Raw genomic sequence first — 20,136 nt, forward strand, 5'->3', positions numbered from 1 at the left:
CTTTCTGCGCGTATAATGAACGGACCTCGCGCTTGTTGCTGCAGTGCAACCACTTATTGCATCCGTTTTGTGAAGCGGCTATAAAACGCCACCACAGGACGTTGCACTCGTGCACCTGGCCCAGTGTGTGTAAAGGCACACACAGTGGGCCTACAGGCTGACGGGGCCACATGCCAAGCTGGAAGAGCTACAACAGGAAGACAGCTTGCCACAGATCACCAAGTAGGAAGTAGTGCAGATAATGGCAATCAACTGTAAACTAGTACTGCGGTGGTTTTCATGCCAAGGCCACAGCTTCCGCCAAGTGCGGTATGGGATTCATATTTTGCAAGCACAGTGGGGAGCCTAGTATGCACCCTGAATGTCTCTGGAGCTGTGTGCATAATCTCAACCTTGTCCACAGGACCTCCACTGTGAATCTACAAACATATTTGCTGAAATATGGACATATCTTCTTTCCAAGTCTAGAGCTCATTTCAGGTGGAAATAACTTCAGTACAGAACATCGTTCATTCTAAACAGATTGAAATGTTGAATACAAGATTGTTGGGTTCTAGCTTACACCTCCATGTGGCATATGTAAGCATGTGCGAAGGTTTTCGAATAGTTCCGAAGCAAATGTTTCTAATACTTCTGGCACACAAAGGCTGAATGGCACAGCAGGCACTTCCAAAATCTTGTATTTTTTGAACACGCAAGGCCAGTACACTTTGAAAAGACAATGCATTAAAGCTTTGTCCCACCCATTGAAGCTGCGTTGCTTTTCTGCAAAAAGGGCCACTCGAAACTGGGGTAGCCGGCCTACAATGCATCACTGTATCTTTGGAGTGTGAGGCCTTTATGTGGGGCCTCCAACTGCTGCTCTTAATTACGACTGCATCGTTGCACAGCTGTTACTTTTAAGCAGTGACTCCATGACACCTGCTAGGCGTACGCACCTAGGGTGCTGGATCGGGGCAGTCCAGGCACCCTAGTGCAGAAAAATATTGGCACCCCCTTTGTATCGGGGCGATGGCGAGTGCGACATCATTGTTCAGTAAATAAGCTAGTTGATGGTTTCATTTCTTTAGTAGCTGTCCACTTCCTTCTTCAAACTTTGAATCCTATTCTGTTCATTTTTCATTCCTCGCCTTTCAAGCCTCTTTTATTATTCTGTAAGCTGTATTATTTCGATCCCGATCCCAGCCGGGGTTCGATCCTGGCTGCGGCAGTTGAATTTTGATGGAGGCAAAATTCTAGAGGCCCGTGTACTGTGAGATGTCAGTGCACATAAAAGAACCCCAAGTGGTCAAAATTTCCGGAACCTTTCCCTTCGGCGTTCCTCATAGCCCGAGTCGCTTTGGGACGTTAAACCCAACAAGTCAATATTACTTCGATTTCGGTGATGTTTGGTCAATTTCTCCATTCTGCTTTTGCGCCACCAATACTCCTGTCTCCTCTTGCTTGTCTCTATGGCTGATGTGTTAATTTTGCTTTCACTATCGCTAAAACCCAGAGCTACTGGAAGGCTGTATATGTCCGTTCAGACATCTATACTAGTATCGTTTTAGTCTGCCAGAATACATTTGTTTTCTACATTGCTCCTGCATGCTACACAAATATCTCCCTCTTGATGCTTCTATATTGCCTGGTTCTAAAGCAACTTGATCTAGCCGCAAATAGGAGGGTACTGCCTCTTGAATCCTTCTATATTTCATTCTTACCACGTATTCACGAAATGAATATTTCGTTCCCATTTTTTCCCTACTTTTACCAGTCTGTTTAGCAGACCTTCTTTTAAATGTTTGTTATTGCAGTGTTGTTGCCTGTGGAGCTTGTTGTAAGCTTTCTAGTCCTTTCCTCTATCGCGTATCTGCATTTTTACTGTGCAAATACCTGAGGACTTTGGCTGTCCACCTCTTCTCCATTTTTCGTAGTCTTTTTCGTAAACAATATTTTGCTCTGTGCTTCCCTCGTCTCAAAGGATGACCAACCCATATCTCCCTGTACAGCTTGGCTCGTTGTCTTTGCATGGGCCGCTAAAGCTAATCTGCCCACAGTTGTTTGGGTAATTTCTAGTCTCTATACTATATCTGATTTTAAAAAAGCACAGTACCTTGTTTGCAAAAGTTAGTCCCGGGACCACACCTTTTTACACTCCTCAAAATACTTCATACTTATTGTGCTCAGTGCTTCATTATGGCTGCGTTCCTTTTGCCGTGAGATGTTCTTCATGGGTCTTTAAGTATTCTTTCTTTATCATTCTACACTCCCAGATATTTGCACTTCTCTACGCACAGTATTTCAAACACCTGTTTCGATACTAGAGTCCTATCGCCAAATACCGTACCGCCCGATTTTTGAACACTGAATTCGAATCAGTTTGCTGCTTCCTTTCCACGGATATGTGAGAGAAGTTGTAGCTCTCTTTGGCTATCTTCAAAAACTACCACATTTGCGTTCACTAAGCCTGGAAGACGTTGGGAAGACCATGGGGAAGACTCACTGCGCCACCCCGCGTCAGTCATATTAAAAGAGCACCCATCTCCATATATTTCATGCTAGCTCCCTTTCATGCTCGAGCCATCGCACTTGTTTGGCAAATTTCATGCGGAGAAGAGTGGCTGCAGCAGCTGTGGTCAGCTCATACTCGTTCAGCAGAAGTCAAGGGAGCCGCACGTCCTCCGATTAAAGATTTAGCATAGCGTGATCAATTTTTGCAAGGAGCCACTGCGCATGCACAGATCTCCTTCAAATTGGTGGTTTTTGAGGAAATGGCGCAGTAACTGCTTCACTTTTCGTGGGACACCTCAACTGCGCTGTAAGTGGAGGGAGGAAGGTGTAGTTCTGGCTTTGGTTTTAGCGATGGTTGTGCGTGGTGCCATCCAGGGGAGGCGCGCTGAACCGAAACCACACTCGGGAAGAGTTCCTCAAGCGTTATTATTCGCTCGAGACGAATACTTCGAAATTTCCAATACCAAATATTCAGATAGAATAATTTTACTATTCGACCAAATATTTGACAGTACCGAATATTGCCACATGCCGAGGCATAGGCAGCTTCACTGAGCTTTTATTATCGCTTTGTCAGGATTTTTGGGATTTCTAATGATGCTTTTCATGTAAACAAACATAATAGAATAAAGCATCCATTTTGTTCAATGTAATATCTAATGGCACATTATCTGCCTAGAATCCTAATATACAATGGTGATGGCTGTGCCAGGCTGTACAGCTGGCTGTGCTTTTTTGTTTAGTGTAAATAAAAACAGAGAATTACACAATGTACTGACCGAAATGAAAAAAAAAAAAAACCAGTATCGGCGTAGTAGCCAACTGTACGCAAGAATTACATGGCCATCCCACAACACATTCTCACAAATTTATTCGTAATGAACTACTTCACTTGCAGTATTATTGATTACAGGGAATGAAGGGTGTAATACTTTTGAGCTGGGTGAAAGATCACTGCTTTAGGCTTGTCAGCGTTGCTTGTTGGACAGTTCTCAGTGGGCCTAATGTATTAATGCCAATGTCCTGTTTGCTGCTTTGGCTAAATTGATGCTTTATTCTCCAAAAAAACTGGCTTGTGTTGCCGGCATATATAATATAGTCTTGGTCGCCATCACTAAGGCGGTCAAGCTTTGCATGGGCAGGGCAGGGTAGGGCCAATCACCAAGCCCCCTTGCAAGGAAAAAGTGGTGGGAAGGAGATCCTCCCACCTCCCCCCAGATCTGTCACTAGAATGGTCACAATATGAAGGTGCCCCAGACCAAGAACACTAATATGCATTTCGACTGCAGGATCGCAAGAGATGCAGCAGCAGAACTTCTCTGCAAACGCCATCTCGTCAATATAGTCAGCAGATTTATCAATATTAACTTTTAGCAGGTTTCAGTCGCAATCTTAGAGTTCAGTAACCTTGATGTCAATGGGCAGTTCAGCACTGGTGCTGGCAGAGACTGAAACTGCCTGCACAAAATCGTCTGTAGTGAATTACTATTGTGTTGCACTTGGTTTTGAGCTTATTTTCATGATCACCAGAGCCCTAGGCCGCTTTCAAGGAAAAAAAAAGACTCCCAAAAACTTCATGCCTGCGTCTCTTTAACAATATCATCAGCATAAATTAGACACGATGGGCCCTACAATACCCCCTTGAGGAACACCCTTCACTCTAAACACGAATATGCCTATATAGGAGTAAGAAGGAAGGGAGAGAGAGAGAGAGAGCAAACCTTTATTAATGAAATAGAGGGAATGAGCCAGCGCAGTTGGTGAATGCAGACTCTTCTTGGTCCGCGTCCCTAGTCCAGGAGGCCTCAAGATGCCTCAAGATGCCGCTGCCTCGCGAGCTCAGCGTGCGAGGGCAGCTTGTGCCGTCGCACTCGAGGGGGAAGGTCTCCCAAGCCTCTTTAGTGAGGGTGAGGTGGGGAGGGAAGTGGGGACTGTGTTGACAAGTCTGCACAATATGGGATAGAGAACAGAGCTTGTCACAGTGTAGGCACAAAGGATTCACTTTCGGGTCATAGCGAGAAGCCACGGTTGGACACCAGTAGGTGTTTGTCAGTAGCTGTCGCAGGATGCGTTCATTTGCTTTCGATAGCCCCTTTGCAGGTGGAGGGAACCGGTGATGCCTGTAATAGTGGACGAAAGTGCAGAAGCAGTTGGCTAGGCTCATCGGTTGGGGGTAAACTGTCCTCTAGAGCACTCCCTTTCATAAGAGAGAAAGGACAGACTGCTTCCTTTTTATCTGTTTAGAGTGTTTTCAGTGAATGTCGACAAATTGTGTGGTGTTGTAAATAAGGAGATGCTAAGATGCGTTGACCATGTCACATCTCTGGTGTGCGCAGCAGCAGCTGTGTAGAAGATGTCAGCCAAGGCGATCAGCGAGGCTACGGGCAAGCGGCTGCTCAATGAGCACCTGACACCTGGCGTGGCCGCCCCATGCCACTTCGCCGTGGTGAATCCAGACACACGTTGGGACACGCTGCGCAGCAACCACCCGTGGCTGGCCTCCCAGAGACTGGTGGTGAAGCCCGACCAGCTCATCAAGCGTCGGGGCAAGCTGGGCCTGATCCACGTCAACGCCGACCTCAACAGCGTCCAAGGATGGGTCGACCAGCGCATGGGCAAGGAGATCGAAGTACGCTGCCATGTTCCCTGCTCAGCTGTGTGTCGTGAGCAGCTTCCATGAGCATCTGGAACTGTCTTGAAAGTGCTTTTGTCAGGCATGTGTAGATTTGTAGTGTTCCACTAGCTGGGTTGGATATGGCTGGCCACAGCATTGATAACTTGCCTAACTGATGCAGTCAATTTTCAAGGTCTCAAGACATGACATGGTTTTCACTAAAAGCGTACAGGCGCTAAAAGATGGAGACAACACACACACAAGACAGGACTGGCGCCAACTTCCAACTAAGTTTATTCAAGGAAAAGACCCCTTGATACCACATGAGCAGGCAAAGATAAAAGCAAAACAAATACAAGTGGTGACATATATATACAAGCAGTGACATACTAAAGGCACACGGGCCAAAAGGACCAAGCTTTGATTATAATGCTGATAATGAACGACTAAGAAAACTAATCTCTTCTTCTGACAGCTTGTGTGTTTGTTGTCTGTTTCTTTAGCGCTTGTACGCTTTTTGCGAAAACCATGTCATGCTACAACCAACCAGCTGAAATCAGTCTTGCTCTCAAGACATATTCCTGTAGTATTTATGGTCTGTTTAAATTCCTGCACTTGCTTAGGCTAAGCCGCTGCTGACCTGAAGGACACGGGTTAAATCCCGACCGTGGCGGTCTCATTTCGATGGAGGCAAAATGCTAGAGGACCATGTACTGCGCAATGTCAATGCACTCCAAAGAACCCAGGTGGTCGAATTACCTGGAGCCTTCCACTGTGGCACCCCTCATAGCCTGAGTCGCTTTGGGGCGTTAAATGCTATAAATGAAGCCAAACACTCGCTTAGGTACATTTCTCTTAGGCAGAAAATAAGAAGGTCAGCATCATAATGTTAGCCTTGTGTTGAGCAAGTCATTCTCTTTGCCTTAAATGTGCAGCAAATGTTGGCAAGGCAAATTCAGTGTCTGTGAATTACACGCAGACCTGAGTAGTTTGTGGGCTGCCAGTTCCACTTTTTGCCTTGTAGTACAGCTCAATACCAGATATGGCTCTAGTGTTAACATAAGCAGCTGGGAATATGTGTAATGAGGGAGCTTGATTTGAGGCCTTTTTAATTATGAGAAGTGGGCAGCTTTCGCTTTGTTTTTTTTTGGTGCTTCTGCTTGATCATCTGTGCATGGGTGATGTTGCTACGTGCAGGTGGGACGGGCCAAGGGATGCCTGCGGCAGTTCATCATCGAGCCTTTCGTGAAGCATGCTCAGGTAAGGGCTGCTGTTAGTTGAGTTAGAGGACAGCTGGTAATGCAGCAGCTATTGCATTTCATTCTAATTGTTCTAGAGCACTTAGCAGTGCATCAGTTTACGGTTATTCCCTACACCAACTGCACAAATGCAATCAGTAAAATGTATTGGCTTCTGCCATGTTGCTTCTAATGTGATGGCATTAAAGGCCTCGTTGTCCAGAAAATCTGTTGTCGGCGTCAGCGTTGAGTAAAAAATTGCGAACATGACTTTGGCATGTGGTGCCCTGAGAGCAACCTAGGATGTAGGTGGGCCTCCAAGATCACTTTAACCTTGCAGCATCATCACAACCTGCCCACCGTAGCAGGTGGCAGTTAAATTAATGATTGGTCACTTGGGAAGAGCAACCTATGCCGCACAAGGCCCATTACTGGGCGCACCTGCACCACAGGGTAGTGGCGCATTGCTTAACCACTGTACCACTGGGCCAGGAGGGGTACAAAGACCCCCAGGGATGCGTTCAATGTCAAGTAGAGAATCACCTGCATATATGAGAATTACGTTATCGCGTCATACCCTTCAGGCAGAGCTTAACTGTCCCCTCCAATTTTCCAGCCTGGGTTGAATACATGATACATAACTGAGTACAGTTGTAGTTTCTGTGGCACTCATTGTAGAGCCGGGGTAATAAAGTTCACCGCTGCATTGGGACACTTAAGTTTCTCTCCTGATGTCTGATAGCCCCCGGAGGATGCCCACTCCTGCCTTTAACTCCTGCAGTTTCCTTCCACTCGTGCTTGGTAGCTGAAGGTTGATGAACCCAGTGTAACTGCCGCTCCCTGATGGTGATTTTTTCTTCCGGCAGGATGAAGAGGCCTACGTGTGCATCTATTCTCACCGCAATGGGGACACCATCCTGTTTCACCACGAGGGAGGTGTTGACATCGGTGATGTGGATGCCAAGGTGAGCTTGCTGTTTTCTACCTTGTCACACCTCACCCTGCTTTATGTTCGGTAGGATCCTGCCGTCTATTCTGGTTGGGCTCCTTGTAATGGCATGGTTAGAAGCAGCAGAATGAGTTTTGTTGCACTTGTCTTGTGGCGTTGGTCGGGTTGGCTTTAACTGGGCCCAACTGTGCTTTGAAGTTTTCGTAATAAAGAGTGCAGTGGCGAGGACAAAGGGAGTAGGCAAGACAGGCACTGTACTTTGGAGCAGTTGCTCATGTTACTTGCGTGCTTGTTGCTTGGCATTCACTGTGCTGCAGTCTGGGTCTTCTCCCACCTCCATTCGCCTTCCCCTCTAGGCGGAAACGGATCAAGCAGTTCCTCTACAATAGAAAACAATTCACCTCTGTCAATGGCTTTGACTTGTCTTCTGTCCCCGTAACATCTGGAGTCCCTAGGGCAGTGTACTTGGTCCTTTGCTTTGTTTAATTTTTATCGACGATCTACCCAAGTGTGTATCGTCTCAAATTAGGTTATTCGCGGATGATTGTGTTACATTGTAATATTACTAATGAAACCAGCAGACATTCCCTTCAAAGTGATCTTGATGCTGTGACGGCTTGGTGTTTCTCCTGGCTAATGCCTCTAAATGCGTGTAAAACAAAGTTAATTTTATTTACTAACCGCTCCACTCGAATTTCTACAGCCTACTTCCTCAATAATGATAGTGTATAACTTGCAACAACTTACAAGTACCTAGGAGTTCGCTTTCAGTCTGACCTAACTTGGCGTTACCATTTTAACAAAATCTTAGCATCAGCAAACGTACTCGGCCTTCTTAGCCGTTATGTGAAACACGCACCTTCACACTTAAACTTGCTTACATCACGCTTATCCGCCCGAAAGTTTATTACGCTTCTCTCATATGGGATCCTCAACAAGAATACGTCATAAACAACATTGAATCACTGCAAAACTATGCTGTTCGCTTCATCTTTTCAGATTATTCACGCTTTACCAGTGTCACAGCATTAAAACAACATGCGGATCTGGAACCACTATCATGTCGACGCCTTTTCGCTCTCCTAACCTTACTCCACAAATTGTACCATCATCCCACACCTCCATGATGACTTCTTTTTGCCACCCCCTGCAGTCTTTGCTCGCCGTGACCGTGATAACAAAACGCGTAACGGGCTGTTCATCGCTTTGCGCAAAATCATTCATTCCTCGCACCATAATAGACTGGAACAACCTGCCATCACACATAGCTGCTGAGGTTAACTTTCAATCCTTTCAGCATTTGTTCAAGCAAACCATGGACTAACAGATTTTGTATTTTTTGTTGTATTATGTTGTGCATTATAGTATTACTGAGTATTGTATTTTGCATTGTTTGTTGTTTTATTTGTGTACTTTACTAGCTTTATTTCGTACTTCGTTATTACATGCATTATTTGTTTATATTTCAAGTGCCTGTGGCGTACTTTTATGTTTGTATCCCCCGTCTATGTAACACCTTCACACGAGGGCTCTTAGGGGGCTGTAAATAAATAAATAAATGGGACCTGAATGAGACAAGCAGTGGAGATTGTGTTGTTGAGTCTGCTTTGTCATTATACAATGCACAGTTTGTTGTGCGAAGTGTAGGAATGCTCAGTGGAATTCGTGTAATTGAGGTATAGCCTTTGTCAAAAGTATATGGGCCAAAGGGTTTACTTGTGGGTATAGCAGCAGGGCCTGCTTTTCATTGTCAACGTTCAAAATCACTCGAAGGTGAGTGACTCCCATCCTCTGCTTTATAGAGCTGAGTGTGCCTATGGATAATAGAGCCCCACTGCATGGCTTAGAAGCAAACCCCTTGGCCTGTATGTTTTTGACAAAAGCTGTAAACAATTCATGCCAGTATTAGTTCAGTTTTAAACTGGAGTTAGGAACTGGAACGAATGTTACGCACATAGCTGACCCATCAAAAAGAATGATATCCTTGCTGCCTGACATTTGTTGAAATATGGGTGCCACATACCCTGTGGTTAAATTCAGGCAGAGTGCGCCTAGGAACTGTACTCGACATTAATGAATGCCAACTTACTGATGTTGATTGGGGATCCATGAGACTAGCAGGTGTGAGGCATGTTACAGTTGCATCTATAGCTTACATGCTTTTGGAATGGCAACCAAAAACTTTCAGGTTGCCCACGTGGGGGGTAACCTTGTGCAATGCCTGTCATTTTGTCAGCCTGGAGGCTTGTGCCAGTTCAGTTGACCTCAGTTTTTTTGTGGAGGATGGCTGAGCATGCCTGGGCATTGCTTGTCTGTTCAGTCAACATTAGTCTCTGTCTTTGGATTGCAAGTGCTGGCACTGCTGCAAGAGGGTGTGGGTCCTGCAGCCCCTTTGCATTTTCTGCGGCTGCTGTCTGTGGAGAGACACTGCAAACACAAATACACCCATGTGGAGTGGAAAGGTCCCCCAGTACACTCCCTTATATAAAAGGGGAGTGCACTGGAGGACAGGTTACTTCCCTTCTTACTCCTTTCGTGTTTAAAGTGATGGCAGGAATGCTTGGGTTCATGTCATTTGATGCAAGTAGTCGGTGGAGGCCAGGGATGCTCACTGCTGACAGCTTGACTCTCATTTCTGGCAACCACAAGTTGAATAGAAGTGAAATGTGCCTTTGGGGCCACATACTACTCGGTAGATGAAGTGGGGAGAACAGAAATTTATGGGGACCCTTAATGTCAGATTACATATCGGGCTGGAACGATGCTTTACTGAGAGCTATGCAGTGTGATAAAAAAAATCGTGTAATTTGGTGTTTGCTTTTTTTCGATTTGTTCATTGTTATTTATACATCCTAATACCCCTCTACTTGGACTTAGGGGTCCGCAGTATGTACTAAGTAAATAAATAAATGCGATAGTTGAGTTTTCTCTTCCGGTGGCGATGAGAGGAAACTGCTTGATGATGAAATCGGGGTTTCTTGACGATCCGGTGGTTCTACTCGCAAACATTCACATTACTCAAGGAAAGGAGAAGGTTAACTATTTATTTACAACATAGGTAAAAAAACGAGAAGAAACAAAGCAAGGAGAAAACTATTTACATGACTAAATCGGGGATCAGACGAATTCAGCCCCCGCTCAACCCAGAGCGCTTGGTTTTAAACCCTCTGTCTCCGCCCTTAGCGGGGACAGCAACCAATAAGATAACAAATGACCCATCTCGCCAATCAGTGGTTAGGGAAAGGAAAATAAGGTCTGCCCACTGATCAGAGATTGGGGAAAAAGTTCTGATTAAAACATTTGGGAAGGAGGTTTCAAATAACCACACAAACAACACAAATGCGACTTCCGTTCCCCACTCCACCGACGGCACCACAGATGCTAGAAACATGTGCCGACGAGGCGATGACTCAGGTTGTTGACAGCAACAAAGAGAACACAGTCGTTAAGGGAATAATCCGTTTCCTGGTCACCCAGCACTCGGTCCCCACCCAGCTGTATCTCTCCCGCATCGCCGAAGTCTCGTCACCCCTTGACGACGCACACATGTCGACAGCTGTATCTGGTTAGGCTTTTTCAAAGCGGATTATGCCCGAGGCGGCGCGGGTAAACAAGGACGTCCGCTGCAAGACGGAGGAAGTAGGGACCAGACGGCTCCCTTTGATGCGGCACGCGGCGCCGACACTGGTGCAGCCTTTCTCAGTCTTCGTTCGAAGAACGGTCAGCGAACTCCACAGCGATAGCATCACTTTTTGTCCACCAACAAACGTGTGGTACAGGGCAGACCCTTTATAGACAACCTTGGCTGATGGATTTATAGACAATATGGCTGACTCATTTTACGACTAGCAATTCTTAGCTACATCTCGCACAGATTCGAGCGTAACCTACCGCATACTTGTGTGACAATATGGGGTGTCATGATCTTTGACCCGGAACCACATCACTGGGCAGGCTGGTGCGTCATCCTAGGGGTACATATATATATTGAACAGTGCTGTGTAATGTCAGAACAGCAACAATTCCAGTCATGGTTGGAGTTGTCTCATGACATTCAAATGCATTGTTCTAAATCTGTTCTATACCTTTGTAGTTGGTGCACTTGTAAGTGCTAGTACTGACTATTGCTGGTTAGCTTTTTGCATTTTCCGTCCTTTGATAACGTTGCACTGTTTTGACTGGTCGTAAGTTTTTTAACGCAACTTTTTGGGCAACATCAGGTTTTCATGTTAATGAGCCATTAACAAGGGTGGAGAGGGTGTGCATCAGATATGTTGGGCACTGCTTCCGCTTAGCTGCCAGTGTGGAAAAATGACCAGGCTGGGCATTGTGTGTGTAGAGGTCATGTTCTCAATGTTTCCATTCGTGTCCTTGTGGGTGATGTGCAGGCACTGCGCTTGGAGGTCCCTATTGACCACAAGCCAGATGCAGAGGAGGTCACCAAGGCCCTGCTCACTTACCTGCCACAGGACAAGCGCAGGTACGTCAAAACCTTGATAGTGTGAAATTTGGTTCACTTCAAGTTCTGCTTCACTTGCAGATAAGTTTGTAATGCAGAATTACACCTGCTAATTGCAGGTGCCACAGCACCTCTGTCCTTATAGATTTTGTTGCAGCCTTCAAGCCACTTGATGCAGGTGAACGTTGTGCTAGCCCTGTGATGCCCCCAGATGATGCTGTGTTCTAATGGTTCGGTGTCCAGTCTCCGTGCATGTGTGGCTTCTCTCTCCCCTTGTTTTATCCTCTGCTGTCTGCAGTTAGCAGTGGTGTGCTCACGTTTCTTTTTTTAACAGGAAAGCATTAAGCATCCCGTTCAGCAGAAAACCCCTAGTCGTCAGCGGCGGCATGAGCAAAAAACCCCCCAGGCCATGTGACCTTGTGACGTCATCACAACCAGCTTATTGTGGCAGGCTGTGAGCAAACTGCCCACCCTGGCAGGTGGCAGTTAAATTTATGATTGTTAGCAAGAGTTTGATCTTGCTCACGAAAAGCAACCTGGGTCTCACAAGCCCCATCGGTGACTGTTTGAAACAGCCCCTGCTGGGGCAGTGTCACATCGCTTAACGGCTGCACCACTGTGCCAGGAGTGGTGTGAGGACTCCCTGTGATCTATGAATCTAAAGTAGAGAATGACCGTGTCTGCGAAGTGATACACAACAAGAGCCCCAGGCACCCATTAACGTGATACCCTTAAGGCAGGTCTTCATTGCCCCCTCAAGTTTTTGTTTGCCAAGTGAAAGCTTCTGTTGTGTTGTGCAGTTTTCTTAAGCAGCTGTGCCCCTACAGGCAAGGGCAAGTGTGCCTAATACTAAGCTAAGCCGGCAATATGTTTGGAAATGAAGCACACCAAGGTAAATCTTCTTCTGGAAACTCTTCAAAGGCACAACGGGCTTCTACGCAGGTGTCAATGAGCCGAGAGCAAGCTGTGTGGTTGAGTGGCAGTCAGCTTTTCCTGCCATTGTACACAGTAAAACCTCGTTGATACGTTCCCGGTTCATACGATTTCCCGATTCGTACGCTCATCGCGGACATTAAAAATGTCCCATAGAGTTACACTATATTTTTCCCGGTTAATGCGTTCCCGGAAAACACGATTTCCCGGTCACTACGTTTAAAATTTATATAAAATATGTTTATTGACCAACCGCACATGTGCAAACATAAAAGTGGGTCCGAACGAGAGGGCACGTGGCAGTCACCCGCTGTGGTGGCTTTTCTGCAGTGCCTTGATGCGATGAGGCGAAGCGCTACCATCAGCACCAAGAACAAAAAAATAAAAACTGCGCGCTAGCATTCGCGACGGCCGTTTCTGCGGGGACGCGATATGAAGAGGAGAAACGCTGAGGTTTTTTTGCGGTGAATAAAGGGAAGGAGGCGAAGCTTTTACGAACTACAACGGTAGCGTATAGACTCTTTACAGCGCCGTATCAAGGGGGCTGCCATCGTTGATCACGTGATCATGCCACCACTGGTACACGCCTCCTGACTACTTGGCCCGTCCCTCGTCGTGACGGCTGCTGCATCTGGTGGTTGTTTCGACAGCCAGTGTTTCGGCTGATACTGTTTTGTAAAGGAGTGGGAAGGCGACACTGGTTTGGCCAAAGTTTCGAAGGACATGTGAGAACCCTAATTTGATCTTTGAGGCGGGAAAACGTGATCGTGCTTCGTGTAGTGGAGAGCCACTTAGCTCTCCCTCTTCGAACTAATGGATGGATCGCCTCAATGCTTGTCTTCGCATCTGCTGAAGGCCTTGCTGAATGTTTTTTATTGTTATTATCTAAAACGGCAAGGTTTAGTGCTCCTGCTGCAGCGCAGGTTGTTGTCGTATTGTGTACATTCATGCAGACGCAGTTCTAAACCGCTCGCATGCACATCGCACGCATTTGTTTACAACCTGTTAATGGTGCTTAGCAAACCTAAAATATTTTCTGCTGTTTTGTTAAACACAGAAAAACGGCAAAAATAAATACACAAAAATGTTAATAATCATGGTAGCAGTACCATGCACCCAGGAGCCTTGACGAGCTGGCGTGAAATCGTTTCAAAGGATTCTGCAATATAATTGTTATAACGCACACATGGCAAGGCGTTCATACTATACGAAGTTCATAATTATGTCAGCCTCACATATGAAATCGTGGTACATTCCACGCTGGATATGCGGACATGAAAATGCTGCCGTGGTGGTAAGTAATCAGCCTCACTGTGAGTGCTGGCCTGCGGAGTCACCTATAGGGACTGTCTCGCATCGACCGTGAGGAAGGGGCAACCACTCAGCACAGAAGCCGTAACGCAAATGCTTTATTCCGAATATGGTCCACGAAAACCGCGCTACTTGGAGCGAAGCTCAACAGTAGCAGCAAGATAGCATGTAATACACTGCCTGACGGTGAGCGTTGTCCGTTCGCACGGCTGTGCACTGCACAATCTAGAGCAGCGGTATGTAGGAGCGTATGTCGTCCTTTTCTGTTCCTAATTCAGCCTCGGGCGCTCCTGTTACTAATGACCGCACACCTTAACTTACGAGCAGTAGGGTCTGGCTACACACGCAGACTCAACTGCAAAGCAAGTGAAAGCACGAAGTGACTGTTTCGGTGGCGGAACAGCTGTTCATGCGGCTATGTTGGCACTCAACACTCAAAAATTTTCCAAGATCAAAACCTATCTTTCTATATTGGTTATCTTGCGCTGGCAAACGTGGTTGCTGCGTTCACCTTTTCGGAACGGGGGTGAACAGGGGCAGTACGTCCTTGTGCAGTTCGGTTCCGTGAAGCTCGCAAATGATCGCATCCTGCAGCTTTAATTCTCTGTCGCAGTTCGTGCAATCCACAACACAGCACGTATTTCCTCTGCCTTTCTACATCGTCATAGAAAGACCACATTCGGCAGCAACCCGCGATATTTCCACTGCTGCGTCGAGGTATACATGCCGGCAACTTACGAGGCCCTTAATGTCGCCGTGTTCCGAGCAAGCATGTGGCGCCATCTGGTTTCAAACGGAAGAGCTGCGCGCTGTAAACTGTATGTATGAACGGGCCGTGTCTGGGAACCGCAGCTTAAGAAGCAGAAACGCTGCGACAAGCAGCCGCCGCGGTGGCTTTCCCACAGTACCTGGGAGCAAAGGGGCGTAGCATCCAAAAAAATTACAAGGAAGAGATTTTGGTTACTTTCGTCACTGCCATCAACGGACCGAATGCGTTACGAATTTCCTTCCGCGCTATAGACAGCGCGAACGCGGGCTGAATTCAGCGAGCACTGGAATAGGATCTGTTCAGCTCTTGTGCCAAGAAATGCCGATCGACATTTGAAATTGTCAATAAATGTCTTTTTACCCATTTCAACAGTTACATTTCTCAACATCGGGCGGTTTGGATCATACGTCTTCCCGGATAATATGGTGTTACCTGCAGTTAAAAAAACAAACAATTGTATCTACGACGTTTTGCTGTACCAGACATCAGACAGGCTGTGCAGGTATTGGAACTAGTAACACCTGACAGCGATGATCGTGACAAATCCCTTTGGAACTGCTGAGCAGCTGCTTGAGCATATTGACAGCAGCTTTGTCTTGTGCCATGATGGTTGGTGCAGAGTGTTGCACACACGAATGTCCTTCTTGAGAGCATGGTTGTGGGCACTGCAGAACTAAGCCGGGAAGTCTCGCATTGCTGTCAGTCGGGAGTATAACTGTGTTTTGACAATTAGAAGCAGTGTTCTTGTTCAGCAGGGCTGTGCCATTGTTTTGGTTTGGGCAAAAGCTGTTCTTGTTGTAGTTGTCTAGAATGAGTACAGAGGAGTCTGTTCTTTATTGTTTTCTCAGAGTAAAAATTTTCAGGGCCTAGTTGGCACTAGTAAAGGTGAAAACGATAAATTGAAACAAAGATAAAGGTGCAGGAAGGCACAAGATGCTACTTGTCATTCTTGTGTGCCTCCCAATGTCAGTCTGTCGGTGGTGTAGGACTACAGTGTAATCCACATATAATGATACCAAATATAACGATATATCGCTCGTAATGATCAAATTCTTTAAATTTATCAATTCTCCCATTGCCCCTGAGTAAAAGTAAACCGTATGTAACGATACAATTACCGGCGAAATAACCGATACAACGATAGGATTCTGGCCGCCCGGAAGGTGTTTACCACCAAAATTTGTCTGAAAGTTTCATAAAAATTAAAATAGCACTTTGAAGCGAATGACATGAAATCTCTGCAAATGGACCAGCGTGGTGAAATCAGTGAGGTGTTGTGTAGGGCCTTGGAAACCAAGCGCTATCGTCGTTGCAGTCACTAGAAGGAGGCCGCTGCTGCGCGAGGCTTTCTCTCCCAAGCGCAGTTTCCACTGTTGTGCATTTGTGAACTGGGCAAAAATGGCATTTAAGCACAAGATGATATCTCTGAACTTTTTTAGTTGAGAATTTACGTTTTTTTTTTATAGCGTGTGCTTTTCATAGCGCTTTCCTCTGTTTCACGCTGTCTGAAGCTCAGACCTTGGCAGCGCGCCAAGATGCTATGTGTTGACAATGTCAGTGTGCTTGCCTTTTGATCAGAGCTAAGGTGGGAGGGCTCCCTGGGCAAACCTGGTAGAGCGCCAAGACGGTGTGCGCCCTTCACAGGTGCGCCGGTGGGGGTGACTACATGCATGGGTAATACCTACATGCATGGGGAAATACATGGATGTGTTCTTGTTGCTTTTTGTTTTTTTGCTGGTCCAGGTATAACGATAATTGGTTGTAACGATCAGATTTTCTCAATAATGTTATAAGTGGATTGCAATGCCTGCAGGGGATGGGTGGATTCATTTGTAGTAGTTTGTGCACATCTGGCATTGTACGACTAATTCGTAACCGTTGCTACTGTGTTGTGCCAGCTCATGTGGAAGAGGTGACTGCAGTCTCTGATTAACACTCGTCCTTTGTTCGCACCCTTGAAATGTTGCCATGTTAACAACAGTTTTGTCATTGTGATAGCACATTTAATCTCGGTGGTTTTACATGTACCTTGCTTGTTGCGTGTGCTGAAGGGTTTACCGTGTGCATGCGTACAGATTGCGAGTTTGTGATTCAACAATGCAAGGGTTGTGTGATATGGATGATGCTGGTGACATTTTGGGCTGACTAAAAGAGATGTGGCAGCTTTACTTGTGGCGACAATTGGAATTCAGTTTTCGGAGTAAGAACCTTCCTTATGGTGGACCTAGTGTGCTGACTGTTGATGACACCCTTTCTTTCACCCCATGGTGCCGCAGTGTGGTGGCCGCGTTCATCTGCTCGCTGTACGATGTCTACGTGGACCTGTACTTCACTTACCTCGAGATCAACCCTCTGGGTGAGTGAGCTGTGGGCGGGGAGCTGAGCACACCCTTGAGGGAGCCCCACACTGAGTGTTCAGAAGGGAGCACTGTTGCGTGCACATGAGGGTACAGAACAAGTGCTGCTCTCAACTGCAAGTGCATCCACACACGCACTCACTTGTGTTTTTGCACGTCCACAAAAACATAGGCATGCGTGGAAATGACAATGCAAGCAAATATATCTAATACACCCAAAAAAAAGCTTACTCGCTAGTGAGATTGCCTCATAGAATGTCCACTCAATGGGACCCCTTTTTCCGGATGTGGGACACTGCATCATTGCTCCTTCCAAGTACATTTTTTTTTTTTTAGCGAAGGTGAGCCTGTTGCTGGGCATAGGCGAAACATGCAGTGAACTACAGTAGAGCCCTAATTATACGATTGTCAGAGGACCACATGAAGTCGTCACATATTCCGTGCATCGTATAATCGGAAATCTTGCGCTATGGAGTTATCAGCTTAATAAATGCATTGGCCAATACGGCTGTTAACATGTATTCGTTCCCCCACTCATTATAAAAATGCCAGGCTTTGTCCTGAGAGTATTCATACTAGGCCCACGCTGCCAAGAGGAGTTTTGGTGCTTCTGTGCACTTCTGTCACTGTGTTAAGTACGGTGCACATGCGCCTTTAAATCGGCGCTTTGGATGACAACCCAGAAATGCGGCTGCTTCAACCTTGAGGTTTTGCAGTGCGAGTTTACTGTGCTAGCGTGCTGCACACTAAAGCTGCAGTGAAAGGCACTTTAGAACCAGCCACCATTGGCGAGCTTACTCAGCTCAAGCTTGGTGCGAAGGGAAATGGTGGCAGTATTTACCTCGGCAGGCTTTGAGGCTTGTAGTAAAAGTCCTTCGCCAAAAGGATGTGACCGTGCGTTATTCACTTTCTTTCTGCTTACCAACCTGTGGAGTGTTGCATGGCTCTACATCCCAAGATAGTTTCTCTCCTGCATCTGCTGGCTTGTTTCAGAAATGGTGCTGCCACTTGTGTCACACATTATAGCTTTTGAAGCTTTCGTAAGAGTTCCACGCACATTTGGTTTGTGTCTACACTTGTGTATGGGACTTGCTCTTGCAAAACCTTGCACAAATTATTATGAGCTTGGATAGTGGCGGAGCAAGCACGATTTTTCTGACCTTGAGAAATACTCATCTTTGAGAGAAGTATGTGGGGAGAGTAGGTCTAGTGGAATGTTTCATATTTTAGCATTGCCTGTGGGTTCAAAAGTGCCTGGTTGAGGCTTTCAAGCTGAGCGCACTTTGATGCCCCATGTGGTGTGCAGTGGTGACAGGTGGCCAGGTGTACATCCTGGACTTGGCGGCCAAGCTGGATGCCACGGCTGAGTTTGTCTGCAAGCAGAAATGGGGTGAAGTCACCTTCCCGCCACCCTTTGGCCGGGACGCCACCCCCGAGGTGAGAAGTGCACCTGCGACTCAGTCTGATCAAGAGGAAGTAAAGAAGTTTTCTTGGAGGGTGCTTGGATCTGTTCCTATGTGCTGGAAAATTGTGGCTTCTAGACCAAATTGGGCAATTAAGTTGGAACTGCTTGAGGACCTTGGTTCAGATTCCCTGGATGCAGCGCAGTGGTAGCCAGCATGAGCCATCCACCTGGTGCATATTGGTTTACCAGGTGCTGACCATTTCTACAGACAGACATTCTCATTGCAGACCAACAGGCCGACAGTAAGTTTCTCTGGCAGCGTTCACATTACGGAATGAGAGGATGCAACAAATAGAGAGGCAGCACAAAAGAGAAGCCAGAAGCATAATTCATTAATGTGCGTGGGGATTATGGTGCAATGGTGACGAGAGCAGTGATGAATAGTCTAGCGTATGGAACAAAATAGTAGTCATGTGTGAATATCCGATTATTCAATATTTGATTCAGTCTGAATGTTTGGTATTTGAAATCTTGATATTTAAGTATTCATCTTGAGCAAATAACGTTTCATATACTTGTTGCATGGTACCGCGGCGGTTACGTGTGGTAGCGGGTTATACTTGGTGGGGCCCAGCAGAGTGCTCAGCAGTTCCTGTGGGCTCTTTTGCATGCAGGAAGCGTACATAGCGGAGCTGGACTCCAAGAGTGGGGCATCACTCAAGCTGACTGTGCTGAATGCCAAGGGCCGGATCTGGACCATGGTGGCTGGTGGCGGTGCCTCAGTCATCTACAGGTTGGTCGGCAGACATTGTCTCTCTCCGGGGATGTGCATGTGGAGATGTCTGGAGACCACAGTTGTGGAAGTGAAATTCGGGATCACTCGCTCTAATGTGTGGCAGTCAAACGACATGATCGTATGCACACATAGCACATATGCGCCTGTAGGTTGTTTTGCTTGTCCTGGAGGCATTTGTCCCCCGGTACTACATGTAAAGGGGAGGTGAGCTCTGGAGATTGTCCCAAACAATGACTGTCGGCTTGTGACGAGCCTGGCCCGTCATTGTCTATTAAGGGGTTAAATTATTTGCGTTCATGGTATGCTAGTAGAAAGGTTGTATGTTTTACGACAAGCAGTGCCATACTTCATCTCGCAAGTGTTTTGCAGCGCTGTGAAAGGTAGAGCTGTCTCGTCGAATCAGTGCCAAAGAAGACAACAAATATAGTCCCTCAAATATTTGAGCAGTGTTGACTCTTTTTCATACAGTTGTTGCATTTATTGAAAAGATAGCTCAGGATGGTGTTTAGAAAGTACAGTGAGCATTTCATTCATAGGTTAACTTGGTAGCGAAGGTCTGCACGAACGCAGCACTGCAGAGGTCTGCTGCGAAGTGGTGCAGCAGCATTCGTAAAAATGGGGTCCACCATGTCAGCTGTCTCCTCTGCACATAAGTTGGACACTGGTGGTCTTTCCTTCCCAGAAATGGAGCTGCCAGTTGCGGAGTGAGGTGTGCGGAGGAACGTGTTTTTCAGCAAACGCCATTCTGATTGGCTCAGATCGCCGCAGCCTTCACAGTGCTGCGAACAGCTTATGAGATGTAATATGGCTCC

General features: G+C 46.5%; 1 protein-coding gene across 3 annotated transcripts in view; it reads left to right on the forward strand.

Annotated features, from left to right (window-relative positions):
* ATPCL (ATP-citrate synthase) overlaps positions 1 to 20,136 on the forward strand; it is a 67,567-nt gene that overhangs the window by 13,177 nt on the left and 34,254 nt on the right. For 2 of the 3 annotated variants that reach the window (XM_077657445.1, XM_077657447.1), the window contains exons 2-8: positions 4,830 to 5,122; positions 6,305 to 6,367; positions 7,212 to 7,310; positions 11,683 to 11,774; positions 17,043 to 17,122; positions 18,430 to 18,560; positions 19,203 to 19,321. In XM_077657445.1, the coding sequence (XP_077513571.1) occupies positions 4,847 to 5,122; positions 6,305 to 6,367; positions 7,212 to 7,310; positions 11,683 to 11,774; positions 17,043 to 17,122; positions 18,430 to 18,560; positions 19,203 to 19,321 (860 nt within the window). In that variant the 5' untranslated portion in view covers positions 4,830 to 4,846. The remainder of the gene's footprint in view (positions 1 to 4,829; positions 5,123 to 6,304; positions 6,368 to 7,211; positions 7,311 to 11,682; positions 11,775 to 17,042; positions 17,123 to 18,429; positions 18,561 to 19,202; positions 19,322 to 20,136) is intronic. The other variant, XM_077657446.1, reaches the window with a different exon arrangement.

Source organism: Amblyomma americanum, chromosome 3 (genome assembly GCF_052857255.1).
Source record: "Amblyomma americanum isolate KBUSLIRL-KWMA chromosome 3, ASM5285725v1, whole genome shotgun sequence".
Lineage (NCBI taxonomy): Eukaryota > Metazoa > Arthropoda > Arachnida > Ixodida > Ixodidae > Amblyomma > Amblyomma americanum.